The 15,563-nt window shown below is 42.4% G+C and overlaps 1 protein-coding gene across 1 annotated transcript in view; it reads left to right on the top strand.

The window, feature by feature from the left end:
- The window catches only part of LOC8036347 (mitochondrial proton/calcium exchanger protein), a 55,334-nt gene that overhangs the window by 14,541 nt on the left and 25,230 nt on the right, over window positions 1–15,563 (top strand). The window contains exons 3-5 of the mRNA XM_029971363.4: window positions 6,709–6,852; window positions 10,446–10,586; window positions 11,367–11,570. Of these exons, the coding sequence (XP_029827223.2) occupies window positions 6,709–6,852; window positions 10,446–10,586; window positions 11,367–11,570 (489 nt within the window). The remainder of the gene's footprint in view (window positions 1–6,708; window positions 6,853–10,445; window positions 10,587–11,366; window positions 11,571–15,563) is intronic.

The raw sequence follows: 15,563 nt of genomic DNA, 5'->3' as shown, positions 1-15,563 counted from the left end.
TACAAGTTCTAATAATTGATCGCAACTAGCTACTTCCACCGTTCCAGGAGAATATGATGACCAGTCGATCCCAGGTAAATTAAGATCACCCAGTAACAATATGTTGTCTTTGTAACGTAAATTTGAATCCATGTCGCCCCTTAGTTTTAACAGCACTTCAACTGGCGAATTCGGGGCTCTGTACACGCCACCAACATAAATTGTACAGTTATTCAGTTTTATCTTGATCCATAATGCTTCCACATCCCGCACTTCCTCAAGGACATCAAATTTGATGTTATTTTTAACCATAATAGCAACTCCGTCACCTCTTCCCCCTCTATCCTTTCTTAGCATTGAATAATTCGTAGGAGTAACTTCGGGGGTTTAGGATATTTTCATGAAGCCATGTCTCGGTAATTACAGCCACTTCAGGATCGTGTTCTATCATTATGCTTTCGAGCGCGTTAACCTTATTTGCAATACTTCTGGCGTTTACGTTTAATATTTTAAAACATGCTGAATTATTTTGTTTCAGTCACTCGTTATTTGCTTCGGGAGGAACGTGACATTTGTATCTCTCATTGCTGACTTCATTCCAGGCGTACAGAACATCGTTAAGCCACAGCTTATCAAAGGCCAAATTGACTTTGGCAACGTTTTTCCTCTCCTCCGAGGTTGAATTCCGCAGGTTCTTCTGAAACTCAACAACCGTCTTAGAATAGTCTTCATTGATGCTAATTTTGGTACCTTTAAGTTCGACACAGTTTTTCATGATAGCCATTTTCTCTTTAAAATCCGCAACTGTAAGTATTACAGGGCGATCTCTACCAGTCATCTTTTTTGCCAAGGTGATGTATACGTTAGAGTTCAGTTTTTGATTTAGTATAGTGTCAAACACCTCATTGTTGATTTTCCTCATTAGTACATCCTCATTTTCAGAAGCCTCTTCTTTAATTCCTCTTACGATAAGGTTATTTCGTCGTAAACGATTTTCTTAAGTCGTCAATTTGTTTTACAAGAGTATTTATTTCGACATCATAGCCACTAAGAGAGTTTTCAAGTTTAGCAAGCCTGTTCTCAGTTGCACGTACGCCTCAAGTTTTTTTTCTATCGCAAGTAGCCTGTTTTGCATTTGTAGCATACTTTCTTCCGACGAAGTCTGTTTTACTTGTACCTGAGTAATTTTAGCAAGGATCTCCTTTTGTGTCCGAATCATGTCATTAAATATTTCTTGCGTAATAGGCCCTCGGTTTTCCTCCACATCTCCAGCTAGTATGAGCTACAGGCCTGCTACTGAGAAGCAATCGCGTGCACAAGCAGCAATTGTGTGTGGACACGGCAACACAATCAAACAGAGGTAACCGCTGTGAAAAACATGTTTTCTATTACTAACCTGCATGAGCAGGGGTACGTTAGGCGACATCATCACGGCTGGGTTGCCGTGTCCACTGACGCCCGCAGCCGCTTGCGTTTCCTTTATTGGGCAGGAGATCGAACTATAGGGGGTGCTCTGACCCGTTTGTTTCCCCACACCTCGGTGTTTACTCAACACAAGGCCTGTGCACATGCCCACAGGCCTTATGGGCATGTCCATGTCATCTTCTACAACAGAGCGCGGGGCACAGTTTAATGTAAAAAATACTAACAATCGACAAAGCAACGTTAAGTGCCGGATCTATACCCAGAAAATGCGAGCTTGACCCACTTCAGCTTTTGTGCTGAGCTGGGACCGCGCATGCTGCATTGTTCATGCAGGCCAAAGTGGAAACAAAAGAGCCCCTCCTCCCCCTCGCCGAAGAATGTGAACTCCAGCTGAACGCTGACGCCGCTTTCGATTATGTCGGCCGAGCGCTGAGTCATTGTATTTGTTGTCCCCATCCGTGTAGTTCTAAAGTGAACCGCTTGGGGCGTCACGGTCGCTCCTTTTCCCCAATAGGCAGTGGTGGCGCTGATTCTTGAAGGTCTTTTGACGTCATCGTGCCCATGAGGGGTGCGCTGTAGATGTTGGCCACGTGGAGCAACTGCAGATGTGCGATGTCAGCGCGATATCCGATATGCAATGAAAACGACGTTTGGCCCGAAGTGATGATTAGGCACCAAGTGCAAACCTACATGAATAGTGGTACATTAGGCGACATCATCACGGCTGGGTTGCTGTGTCCTTGTACATCCTTGTACATGGCTTCAAAACCGAAACTAACCAGGGAAGTGTGCTTGTGACGTTGATCCCTCCACTCTACATCGACCCAGAGAGGCATAAATGTGAGCCATGTTTGTTTGATCGGCTCTTCAAATTGTGGCATGGCCTGCGATCAGAATTATTTTGAAAAGTAGGCCTAGCCATCTCCTCTCCATCGCAATATTTTGTAGCTTCAATTTCTTACAAAAAAGAATAACAACATTTCTTTTTCCCAGCGCAAAGGAGTGTCGCTTACACATCTCGAGTAAAATTCAAATAGCTTTTTCTCTTTTTGCAATTTTGGGCATCTTCACAGTTAGAGCATATGAATGTTTGTTCTTAATATTGTCCTATGAGAACCAAGTTTGGCATGCATAAGCTTGAGGATATGTAGAATGCAACTATCAAGGATTAATTAGAATTTTTTTTTTTTTTTAATTTATAAAAGCTTTAAAAAACATTGTTAGCTTTTTGAAAGTGGTGTTTTTGTGTTTTTCATTTATTCGAAAATAAAAAAAGTTCTCGTACACATTCTTTTTGTTGTTCATTGCATTCAGTGCTTTAAAGAGTGCAAATTAGCCTATTTTATTAGGTTTTTTTTAAAATGTGTTGCCATGTCCCATGGGCACACAAAACATGTTTTTTTGTTTGCATGTGCATTCCATTCAAAACATAAAAAACAAGCTATATTAAAACTAACACCAGATTAGGAAAAGTAGATCAAGCACTATAAACTGTGAAAATTTTGTTCAGTGATTGCAAATATATTTAAAAAAGTTTTTTCCTGGCACATATCCCTTTATTGAACCATGGTTAAAAGCGGTAAAAAGACATACACAAGATAGAAGACAAACACGGGCGTTACTCGCAACTGTATTGGGAAAGGAAGTTGGTTCAATACAGTCAACACCAACTAGCCCAACAGCAAGTTCTTTTACATGTCCCTTTAAATGGCAGCTGCAGTCGAAAATGAAGTAAAATAAATGACTGGTATCGCTTTAGTGGCACAAAATATAACAGCCAAAATATTACGTCAAAGTGAAGCCGTATACTCCACTAAAACCGATTTTAAAGATGCCACCGGTCTTTAGCGGGCAGCAAGTGGGTTAGCTTTTAGTCAAGTAACACTGGTGCAGCACTCTTGTGACGTCGCATTGGGGTGGGACTGCGGTTGATTGGTTGTGCTGCTTACCGCAGCACTCTTGTGACATCACATCGCAGCCATACAGCTGTTGATCAGTGTTGCCATCCCTCTAGCAGATAATTTAGGTTTTGTGTCGACGCACAAAACCAAACTTTGGGCCATGATATTCATAAAACTACACACAATATATAAAAAAAAATATATATATATACTTGTAATTTAAAGACACTGCTTTAGCTGAAAACTGTCATAATCCCAAATTCAAATATACTAACCGTAGTTGCCCTTTAAGTGTGGAGTTATTTATGGGTGTGCAACCGCAACTTAAAAAATTCTTTTTCTTTTTTTTTTTCTTTTTTTTTTTACAGAAAATATATTGAAAATTGTTTTTGAGCTAAAAATTTGAATGTGCTTATTTCTTTTTAATATGACATTCAATTTTGCATGGTAGATTGTGAATAGGGGTATATTTGTAAGTAGGTCTGAAGCAAACTATATTTCCAGGCTTGGCTTGTGAATATACTCGAGGTTTCCCTGTCACAGAGCACATACTCGTGTCCGAGTCATTGTCATTACGCCGCGATTTACGCGTCTTGTCTATGCTTTTCACCACTTCAGAGCATCCCAGATCATGAACGAAAACAAGAAGAGATATTTTCTACTAAAGCTATTAAATTATTTCGCCAGCCAGCGAACGCAAATAAACCTAGACGGGTTTGGTTTCATGTTCGATAGATGGGAAGACCTATAACCTTTGCCAAAAATTGCCACGCATTTTACGGCGCACTTCCGTTCAAAAGAAGTGTCGCGCGACATTAGACACACTCCCCAGTTAAAGGGATACTGAATCGATACTTAAAATGTACTTGTTACGTTCGGAAATAAGTTACAGATTATCAACTCTACCTGCTAATGACAATCGCTGATTTGCACTTGGACCGGATGGCTATATTTTTCGTTCCAAAGGACCGATTCCAGGGAGTGCTTGAAGATCAGCCATCAGAGAGCGCAATGCATCCTGGGAGATGTGATGTCAACTGGCCCAGCACATGCAAAGCTGCTTGGGGGCTGGCGTGGTTATGAGCTTCGCCACTTGGCTTCGTCAACACGTTACAATTTGGCAGTTTTTCGTTGCCTGCTCCCCGCAAGAGTTGAATAGGCCGGGAGAGAAGGAAAATTCGGTTTGACAGGGCTCGCGCTCACGCAGCTTACCATCATACTTCCGTGGAGTGGCGCTGCTTTTAAGTGCAGAGTGACGTAACAACATTTGGTTTATTCCTTTTAACTAATGTTTTGGTGTCTTTTTTTTGCAAAAAGTTGGTGTCTCCGTAGTGTGGCATTTAGACAATAAAATAGGCACTAAAATTTTGTTGCAGTATCCCTTTAAAGGGCAACTCTGCTTCATTTTTGTTTTTGAAAAAACAACACAGTCCTCTTCAGTATCACCTAGGAAGACCATATGTCAAATACTACGACGAAGTTCTGTCTAAATGTTTCTTAAACGGTCTGGCAAGCTTTGCAACTCACCATGTTGCAGAAATCGGCTGACTCGAGCGGGCGAATTGAGACGCAACCAACAGCGCAGTCAAGGCTGCGGCATGGGCAAAGCCAATATTGAGCTAAAGGTCATCACCTTTTGCTTGTTTTTACTTCTCCGGGCAAACATAGCAGGTGACACCAGCAACATTTCCTCTCGGTGCTCAGCGGTGTCCACGTGATTGGTGTAATGCGCCTCCGCAGTGCACTTCTTGGGAGCCGTCCGGCTGCTTCGCTGTGGCCTCGCTGCTACCGCTGCTGCCGTCTCGCCGTTTGTGACTATTGTCATTCAAAGCTCCATTCACACTATGGACACAACATGCGCTGACTTATGCCGCAGTTGTGCAAACGTCGTCGAATGTCGTAGACACCAAAACGTGGTGAAAAGGGCAGTGCAGATGACACTTGTGCCTGGCACATGCCCGCCCCAATCCCGCCCATCGTTGCGTAAAGGATCATGTGATATCTCATACCACGTGACAGCCATGTTTTGGCAGTCCGAGGCCAATGTTGCCGGACGGAGCCGAAGTTTCGGTTTTCTATTTCTGCTTGTGTTTAAAATTAAATTTAAAAAGATATGTCCCATTTTTCGTGAAGCAGATGACGTAGTGTCTTTTACTAGGGCTTTTAATGATAATTCACTCAATATCCCGAAATCTTCGGCATAATGATGAGCAAAGTTTCCCTTTAAGAGTTCATTTCGGTTCTGAAGCTGTGTACAAGGATGACATTTCTCGCCCTGTACTGCCTACTACAAATTTTTGAATAAAAATTTTATGTTGCAGCTAGACTATAGTGAGTTCAAGGGTCAATTCTCCAACTACTTTATGCTCTCCAAAATTAAAATTTTAAAGCTGAACTTATTTTAATTGATTAGCTAACTACTTAGCTAATATATATATATTTTTAGTGGTCCCCAGGGTTGAAAGAACCCTAATGGTAGTTTCCTTCTTTTTTTTAAATTCTAAACCCTCTAAACAAAGTCGCCCTGTATAATTGAATGCAAGAACTATTAAAGTGTAGATTGGAATCCCAAGGACGATGGGATTGTCTGTCAAACAAATAGGCTCTGTGTTACCTCACTGCAGAGGGTTTGAGTAAGGTGTGTAGCCATGAAAGGTCTGCAGTATGAAATAAGAATAAAAAAAAATAAATGACAGAACTCTAGAGCAATAAGGGTCAGGGAAGAACATTAGTGTAAACACCAGTCAAAGGCTTATTTCCATTTTTTCTTTGCATTATAATCAGAGAGGATGCTGTATAGAAAGGAAGGTTGATGTTCTTTTTTATATGCTGCATTCTGACTGAGGAATGCGAAGTAAGAACGGGATAGGGAGCAAGGAATCTCTTTTCATATAAATTTTGGGGCAGAAAGCAAAGTTGGGGGCGGGGGGACTCTTTGTTGAATCTTTGGATTTGACTTAGCTAGTCGCCTGCAGGGCATTGGGAGGAGGGAAAGTAGGGGTTAAAAGCTACAGGTCATTCTCTAGGTGTGAGGATCAAGTTCTTGCATGGAGCCCCTCAAATGTTTTTGAGCTGTTATGCGTACAAAGGACCTTGTCATCTCAAAGGACAGTTTGAAAGAATTTTATTGTAAACCAGCAGAAGCTGGGTTATAATATTTTAAGGCTTCTAACCTCAGCTGCTTATATCCCGGACAATGTTCAGAAATTAGATTTAGGCATTTGTTCCCTGTAAAGGTGGTGTTTCCAGTTGTACACATTTTTCGGGAGTCTGAAACAGGGTTTTGCTTATGTTGGATGTTTACTAGAGTGTGGTAAATGATGTGGTCTAGCTTGGAAGGTTATAATTTCTTGAGCATTGTGTCCTTGTATTTAAATCTTTTCCGATCTTCATTTTGTTTCAGCTTGTAAGAACAGTTTCAGACTTGTTCCGGCTTCTTCCTTTCTCTGTATTTGTCATCGTGCCATTCATGGAACTGCTGCTTCCTGTTGCTCTCAAACTTTTTCCCAGCATGCTGCCATCAACTTTCCAGACGTCATCTGCAAAGGTTTGTCCTCAGTCCTTATTTCGGCAGATTTGAATTTCTGTGCCATGCATAAACAAGGGCTTTGTTTAGTCCGTCCAATTTGAATTCCTGTTCAGTTGCAGTTAGATTTAATATACTGTTTTGATTTCGATTTGGTTTGACATGCCAGTCAGAAGCTGGGAAGGAACTACCTATAATAAAGTGGAATCTCGTAAATTTTAACCACAGGGGGACCAGAACTTTGTTTGAATAATGCAAAGTTTGAATTGCCGGGAGTTTCCTTCCTAGAAACATATAGTATGGAACCTGCGTGTTAGTTTGAATTAAGAGAGTTTTAATTAACGAGATTCCACTGTACCGCAGAAGCGCTCACTTCGTATGAGCACTCACTACTAACATTTCTCATACTTGGGAATTCTGCAAATTATATGTTAAGCGCCCACCCCCTCCAATGCACCGGCATCAGCCGAATATATTCACCCTGTTGTGGCGGCCCTGAGACCGCCAGCCATGATGGTGGGAATATTACCGTAAAATACCGAGCAAGCGCCTACTCAGAAGTTGGAGATCATTGCGAAAAAAATGGGGATGAATGCACGTGAGGTCATCAGTTTCACATATATATGTGCTGTGCATATGTTCTTGGATGTTTTAAATTATGAGGCATGGCGCTTAGTGTGAAATGGGTGGATGCACGGTATTCTACAGTGTGTGAAAAAAAAAATTTGGGAACATTTATTGGTATATCCTTAGAGAATGCGTTCTCATGACCCTTGGGAAATCCTAAACACATTCCTTTTTGGGAAGCTCTTACCACTTCACTTTTCTGTTTTGGCTTTCTCTTTTGCTTCCTATATCTTTTGCTGCCTCTTTTTGGCTTTGTTTGGGGTCAGTGTTAGCGTTTCCCAAAAAGATCTGTCCGGCGTTTCCCAAGGGTCATGCTAATGCATTCCCTAAGAATGCACCAATGGATTTTCCTTTAATTTTTTTCCGGTTTTAGGGGTTCTCATTCACCCACCTTGCATGCTTAGCAGCGGCATTCGCTGCCTGGCACTGCTTTCATTGTTCACCAGTTTCGGCAGCCCGTCTCCTTCAACACGATCTGTCTTCTTTTTCCGCGTACTTGGACCAGCGCTAGTACTTGGTTCACACCAGGGCCGTAACCAGGGGGGGGGTTAGGGGGTCCTGACCCCCCCCCCCCCCCCCCCCCCCTTGAAATGTTTTTCTGGGTACAGCCCTGGTCGGGTACACTTGCAGCCAGCCGATTTTAATCTCCACCTCTGCGTACTCGCAGTGGCGCCGGTCAGCTGCCGGGTACCAAACCGGGACTGTTTCTCCGGTTTGCTATAACTCTCCATTATATGCCACCGATGCGCATGATTCATAGGCGAAAATAAGACAATAGACATTTTCAAAATGGCCGCCGTTGTCCCCGAAAACCCCCCCCCCCCGAAATTTTTTTCTGGGTACGGCCCTGGTTCACACTCAATTTTGTAGCACAAACCAAGGCATACGCACTCTGCACACCTGCAAGTTCAGACTCGTCTCAGCATCCGCGCGCGTATTGGCTTCCGCTCACCCAGCTCTGCTCCTAAGTGACGATTCTCTTGTGACACACACTAATGTTTTCAAATTTTTAGATAGCATCGGCCTTCTACACCGATTGTAGCTTTCTTAACCTACAGATCATGCCCATCACCCTTTTACCTTTTGGTACCCCATTACCATCTTTTATCAAATCACTGGCTACTAAAGCCTCTTTTTTCTCTCTAAACCTTTTCCAGCAATAGTCTTGTTTTTGGCGCTCTATGACCTTAGTAGCTTTTGCGCCATAAACACTAAATCAACCAACCAACCAATGAACCAATTGGCTTCCGCCCCGTGACGTCGCCTCCCCCTCGCCTTTGTCCTCCACTACTCTTCTCCTCTTTACGCGGTGCACTTCCGTTTCCACTGTTTTGTCAACAGACGGCCGCCATCAGCTTTTCCTTGTCATGTGGGTAATGATGCTAATGCATTAATAAATGTGCTTTCTTTGATTCTGTTCACCCTGCCTTCAAAGCTCTTTATTTGCCGCTGTCAAAGTTTTTACCGATTTCACTAGACGAGCACCCATGTCTAGATTAACCCAGTTTTCAGTTAAAGGGGTGGTCTCTTTCCCGGTATTTTACGGTAGGTAAAACGCTTTAGTGGTGCCATTTGGAATGTAAGGGGCTTTTCTTATCCATTCCTAAATAGGGGCATGTTTGTAACAGCTTCCCATTCATGTGGCCAATGGAAGAAGTGGTCCTTGGAAATATGGTCCTTGAAAATATAGCACAAGTGCAACAATGTAACCAGAACTGGTCATATTGTTGCGGTGTGATCTTATCTCAAAAGACCAAGTTCCTTTTTTACTCTAGTTAAATAGTTGGATGTTTATCTGTCTTGTTAATAAAATATGTGAGTACTGAAGATCATTAATGTCTTTAAAACACCTAAGTATTATAGTTAGTAACATGTTTAAAGCAGTAAGGAGGAGCATTGATTGTGCATGCACACTGAGCACACACTACAAAAGGCAGCAGTGAGTCCATGCTGGAAGGTGGGCGTTCAAAATGATCTCCGCTTTTTAATGCGAAAACATGAACTGGTCCCATAGAGCAGAGCCAGCGTTGTCCGTAACCGCGAAAAATTGCAGCAAAATTTCCTCCGCTCCGTAACGGCTCTTAGAATGGCTGCGATGCGGCCTGTGCGCCGGGTAGTTCCAAGGAATGCCACCCCACACTCCTGGCGCTGCTCCCACGCGCTGCTGCAACAGTGCACACCCGCCGCTACCCAGAGCCCGGCCGGATGGCCTCCGCAGAGGCTGTCCGGCCGGCCTCTGCAGAGGATAGCAGGGCGCGCAGCTTATAGAATTATGCTACGTATATGAATGACTTTGCATTCCTACACGTAAGCAGTCTTAAGTGTCTTATTGTTACAGTGACTATGCAATACCAGCAAAGTAGTGGTAATTTGGGTTATATGATGGGGGGTAATGGGAATAGTTTTCATTGTGACTTTCGAAAGACCATAATCAAAATGTGGACTGTAAAAGGCCTGTTATGTGGTAATAACTCCCATCTGATCAAACATTTTTCTAATATGTTAAATTTAAGAAAGAAACTGACTTGATTTTTTTAACCCCAGCAAATGTCAATAAAATAAAATCTAAAAGGAAAAACCTTCACTTGTTGTAAAGTAGCCAGTCCAAAATTATGTGACTAAATTCTTCATTTCAAATACATATAGTTGAAAAAAAAAGGAAGCAGTTTGAATAGATATTTTAATTGTAACTTTTTATAGTAGTTTTTTTTTTTTCTTGCATCGCTCTTGGGATTATTCGTTCCAAGACCATTTTTCTACACCTCATTCATCCAGAAATGCTGCCTGTAATAAGATGGAAGTGATGGAAATGGCAGTGTGATAGTTCTTTGATGCATGTTGACAAAATGCTAGTAATATGCTGCAAGTAGCTACAAATGCAATAGACTATGAAGATGTGGCCCCATTTGATCCAAGCTGACAGTACAATGTTGGCATGATTTTCTTGATACTTCGCATGTTCATACTAAACTGAAATTCTCTTTCAGGATGCAAAAATTAAAAAGGAGTTGAAGGTTAAGCTTGAAATGGCCAAATTCCTGCAGTCCACCCTGGATGAAATGGCGGTAAAAACACGAGGAGAGGCTCACTCCCAGAATGCAAAGCAGTTTGCTGAGTTCTGTGAAAAGGTAAATTATGTACTTATTCTACTTCAGTGGGAGAAGGTTGGATAAAAAGAACTCGGTGTGCCAGACATTGCAGTTATCACGTCCTACATAAGCAGCTTGGCAAATAATGAGATTGAGGAAACAATTCTCTGAAAATGCAACCCACACAGATACCATTTTCGCATGGAGACATTATTCCTGCCCATAATTCACTGAGCTCCTCCGGTTTATCGTAGTGATTGGCTATCCATATGTACTGAGGGGGAGCAGATGCGCAGGCTTTGTTCTAATACAGTATGTTGATTCCTTGAGTAAATATGGTATTGAGTGAACTTTCTTGCATAGGCATAAAAAAAATGCATCTTGAAGATACTTTGCAATCTCATTACAGTCTCTCACATTTTTTTAAGATTGAGCAGTGTCTCACAAGCTTTGAATTTGTTAATGTACAGGATCGAATTGATTTATAGACAGAATCATTTCAGGGTAACTTCAGCGGCATCTGAATCTAACTAAAGTTAGTTGTAATGGATGACGCTCCACATCTATTTTTGCAATTTGTTTGATGGATAATTCTCCGGATGTATATTGCAATAGTAGTGACAGATAAATCCCCACATAGTGTTTTCATCATAGCTACTTAATTTGCCTGCTCTCTGGTTGTTGCTGCCCTAGCATAAGTATTCAAATGAAGGCATCACAACACCATTCTGAAGGAGGGTCCTATACACCAGTGACAAGGAATTTCAGTTAGTCTTTGTTGTTGTTTTTTATTGCCCATTGCATTTTTTGCTATTTCAGATACGGGAAAGTGGAGAGCAGGCAACGAGTGATGAAATTCTCAAGTTCTCGAAGCTATTTGAGGACGAAATTACTTTGGATAGCCTAACGCGACCACAATTGACTGCCCTGTGCCGACTGCTAGAGCTACAGCCCATTGGAACCAACAACTTCCTTCGGTTCCAGCTCCGGATGAAGCTTCGAAGCTTGAATGCCGATGACCAGGTGGGGCTTGTCGACTCTTTGTTACTACCTCTTGTTTAACCGTCAATTATTCTCTTTTGTTTGCAACTGCATTTAGAGGGGTGCAGCTAAGGTCTGCTGCTCCTTGCCTTTCCATTTCTTTTTTCGTTTTTTTTTAAAGGGGCACTGACATGTCAAAATCACTTTTTTTATTATACAATATGATTAAAAGTGATGCCTCCTAAAAATTCGAAATTGGGGAATTTAGTATTTGTGAAGTAAAAAACAATTTCCAAATGGCCAAACTTGAAGTTCCCGCATGATCTGCGCCAGTGCAGTGACATCAGATATTAAGCCGTCTTTTGAACCGAGTTTCTCTGACGCCTCCGAACCGCCGCCACCCCAAGTGTCGTGTTTGCCGGTGTCCTGCAAACAATCGGTTTCCTCCGTGCGTGCCGCCTATCGCTGCAAGTAGACGACGCTTGACTTTCGAGTTTAAAGTTTTTTTTAGGACCCTTTCAGCGATCTCAAATCCTTTGGAGCTGTGTGATGTCGAAGAGCATGGGCGTACCAACTGGGGGAGAACTGGGGGGGCGCTTGCCCCCCAGTTCTCAGAGTGGGGGGGCAAGGCATGTGTTTTTCCCCCCCCTGAAACGGCCGCCACTGGGCAGGGCAAACACTGGCCTGCGGCGCCCAAGGGACACCAAAGGAACCGCCCCCCCCACCGGGGGACAAGGGAGGAGGAGGAGGAGGAGGAGGAGGGGGGGGGGAGGGAGGGAGGGAGGGGGGGGGGGGGGAGGGAGGGAGGGAGGGAGGGAGGGTCTAGTTTGCCCCCCCCCCCCCCCCCACTCAAAGTTGGTACGCCACTGTCGAAGAGAACATGCAGTGGACTTTTGGAAGCGTTGTGAGGGGCCACGTCACGCTGCTTTTGCGTGAAAGGCTGCCCCGGTGTAGTGGGCCGGCGGAGTCGCAACCGAAACTATGATACAAAGACACCATACCCAGTGGTTTTGACCGTTTGACTATTTCCTTTTCGAAGGAAGTCCGAGAGGTCGTCGGGCACCTAGAGAAGCCAACTTCGTCCGACTCATTGATCATCCTCTGCTGCATGCATCGAATCGGAAACTTTGTAAAATCGAGAGTCATTTTGCGGGCAGAGGCTGCGCGGGGAATCCGGATTTGTTCTTTAAATCGGGAAATGCGTAAAATTGGGTTTCGTTAAATCGAGGTTCAACTGTAGAAATGTCACTTACAAGGCTTCTAAGTTCCATAATATTTGACATCACAAATCAAACGAAGCAAAGAGGTGAGGAAGTGGGAGAGAAAAATGCCAAAAATAAAAAGGTGCATGCGCACGTGGGGAAATTCTTTTTCGCGTTGTGGTGTTTTTTTTTGCGTGTCTATGACTACAACTTGTCTCGTTTTAGACTACAAAAAAAAAAAACGACCTTTGGGGTGTCAGTGCCCCTTTCCTTGGAAAGGTTAACTTTTGAACCACTCACACAATTGGCATGATATTTGCAGGTGGTGTTTGTAGCCATATAGAAGTAGGGCATGCTAAGTTTCAGGCCTGTGTACCAATTTTATTGGTACACAGAACGAAGTCAAGCCTAGCTTTGCATAGAATCTGCTCAATGAATCTATCAGTAAGAAATCATGTATATAACCACACATTTTTCTGGCGGAATGCATACTGGAATGCTTGTTGCCGGTTACTACGAAAAGAAATTTCAGAAGATAGGCATTTTACAGATAAAAAAGAATTTATGAAAAAAAAAAAAAAGTTTACATGTACCAAGTTTTGCAAATTACGATTTTTCATATAAAGGAACGTGAAAATGCCAAATCTAAGTTCATAGTAACCGGTTCCATAATATTCCGGCATATAAGCCCTCAAATGTTAAGTCTCTCGATAATTTCATACTGAAACAATAGTTTTGAAATTTTTGCCAAAAAGTGGAACGGGGAAAAATGCGTTCAAAGTGCTCCAACTTCAACCTTTTCTTTAGCATCGGTGGACCGAAAATAATTTTTAAAAAAAATTAACTATCCTGTGTAAACTAATGAAACTTTCTGGGAATACTCTCTAGATGTTGGTGGATGTAAATATGGCATTTTTCAAAATCAACATTTTAGCAGAAATTGTTTTTTCTGGGTAGTGATAAAGGATTTGGTGATTTTAGTGTTTCTCTGACATACAAAGTGGCAATTTAAATATTCATAGTTCACCACAAGACATAAGCAAAGCATTGCTGCTCTTAAAGGAAGTAGATAATGAAGGAAACTGCCAATGAATACAGTTCTAACAAAAATTTATTAGCATTTTAGTAAGACCCAATGACTCGACTGCAATTAACCGCAAGTGTGTGTGATTATTCGCTGACTTTCCGTACGCACATGGGAGTGTATTCAAAGGTTGCAGGTGGTCGAAATTCTCGGTGCTTTGCTAGGGCATGCCAGATACCCTTAGTTGTTTTTGCCACCTGGACCCCCAACCTCTCGAAACCTGTTGAAGACTTTACCTTCATAGGCAGCTCATCGAAGACTGTTCTTGACTTAGCCTTTTTCAGCAATTATTTTGCATATAATCAGAGGAGACATGTTCTTAACCCTTTGAGTGTCACACCCAAATATACTCGGGAATGCTCCTGTGCATGCCCTCTGCTGCTCGCATGTACACTTGTGCATGTGCAGTTTCAGTGTGCTCGCCGCCACTCCTAAAACAAACTCCAGCTAAGATTTTTTTTTTTTTTTTTTAATGTGGGCTATTATTTGTACAAGTGATGGAAACAGTTGAAATTTTTGTTTAGGCGAGTTCTGTTTTATTGTGTATCTCTGATGTTCTAAATTGGAAAATCTTTGTTCTTCAACCTCGGGCTTGATGATGGACACTGAAATCCAGAGATTACCGATGAGCTTGGGACTCCAACTACAGTAAACTCTCACTTGGGCGAACGTTGGTTTAATGAATATTTAAAAATAACGAATTTTTAAAAAATCCCCGGCGGTTTTCGTACGCATTCTATGCAAAAATGTTGAAGTTAAACAAATGAATGAATTTCGGAATAGCGAATATTTCAGAACTTGATCGGTGGACCCAGGAATATTTTTGCAATCAGTTCAACGAAGTTTTGTGCTCTGCAGTGCTGGCATAGCCGATGCCCGCCACCCCGCCGCTACCGCCTCTGCAGCGGCAGCGTATCATCGCTGGTGTTTACAGCACCGCCAAGGCAAAGCGGCGGTGCAGTAGACGAAAGCAAATCACGTGGTGTGTCTGTTTTTTCTTTGTAATCGGTTTCGTTCGGCCATCTTAGTTTTGGGTAACAATGGCAGAACGGCAGTGTGTGCACCCACTTTTGTAACGAGTACGACGAAACAGAAGCGGTTGTCTTTATCAGACAAGCTCAAAATCCTTCAGTGTCTGGACAACGGTCAAAGGCAGGTGGAAGGACTATAGGATTCCACCGTTGACGTTGTTAACGATAGTGAAGCAAAAGTCGAAGCTTGAAGGAGAAACTGCGTTCAATCCCAACAGGAAACGACTCTGCACAGGATATTTCAAGCCAGTGGACGATGCCGTTGCAGTATGGCTTCGTCACAGCAACAAGTTGTGCCAGAGGAAGTGCAATGAAGTGTAGACTCTCTGGAAAACTTTGTTACTTTATGCAAATGAAAATTACAGATTTGTTTTATTAAAATGAGAGAAAGGCAGCAACTTAACTGTTATACACTTTGTATATATAGATGTACATGACTCCACAAATTGCATTTCACACTTCTGACTCAACGTATGCTGTGCCCTATGCTGTTTCATATTCTAGTGAATATATTCAGTTTAGTGAACTTTCAGTTAAGTGAACTATTTCCTTTGGTCCCTTGAAGTTTGCTCAATTGAGTTTACTGTACTATGAAAATGAGAGTAGTTACGGTTCTGGATAAAAACAATGCCGAGTCCTTGCCACTTGAAAGAGCTGCCTCAGCGTGTGAAGTCAAAATACTCCTCTGCTTAGTATTGTGATTTGAAGAGTACCATAT

This window comes from Ixodes scapularis, unplaced genomic scaffold (assembly GCF_016920785.2).
Source record: "Ixodes scapularis isolate PalLabHiFi unplaced genomic scaffold, ASM1692078v2 PGA_scaffold9__187_contigs__length_104089568, whole genome shotgun sequence".
Lineage (NCBI taxonomy): Eukaryota > Metazoa > Arthropoda > Arachnida > Ixodida > Ixodidae > Ixodes > Ixodes scapularis.
Note: the sequence above shows the minus strand (reverse complement) of the source record. Positions and strands in the feature narration are given on the sequence as shown.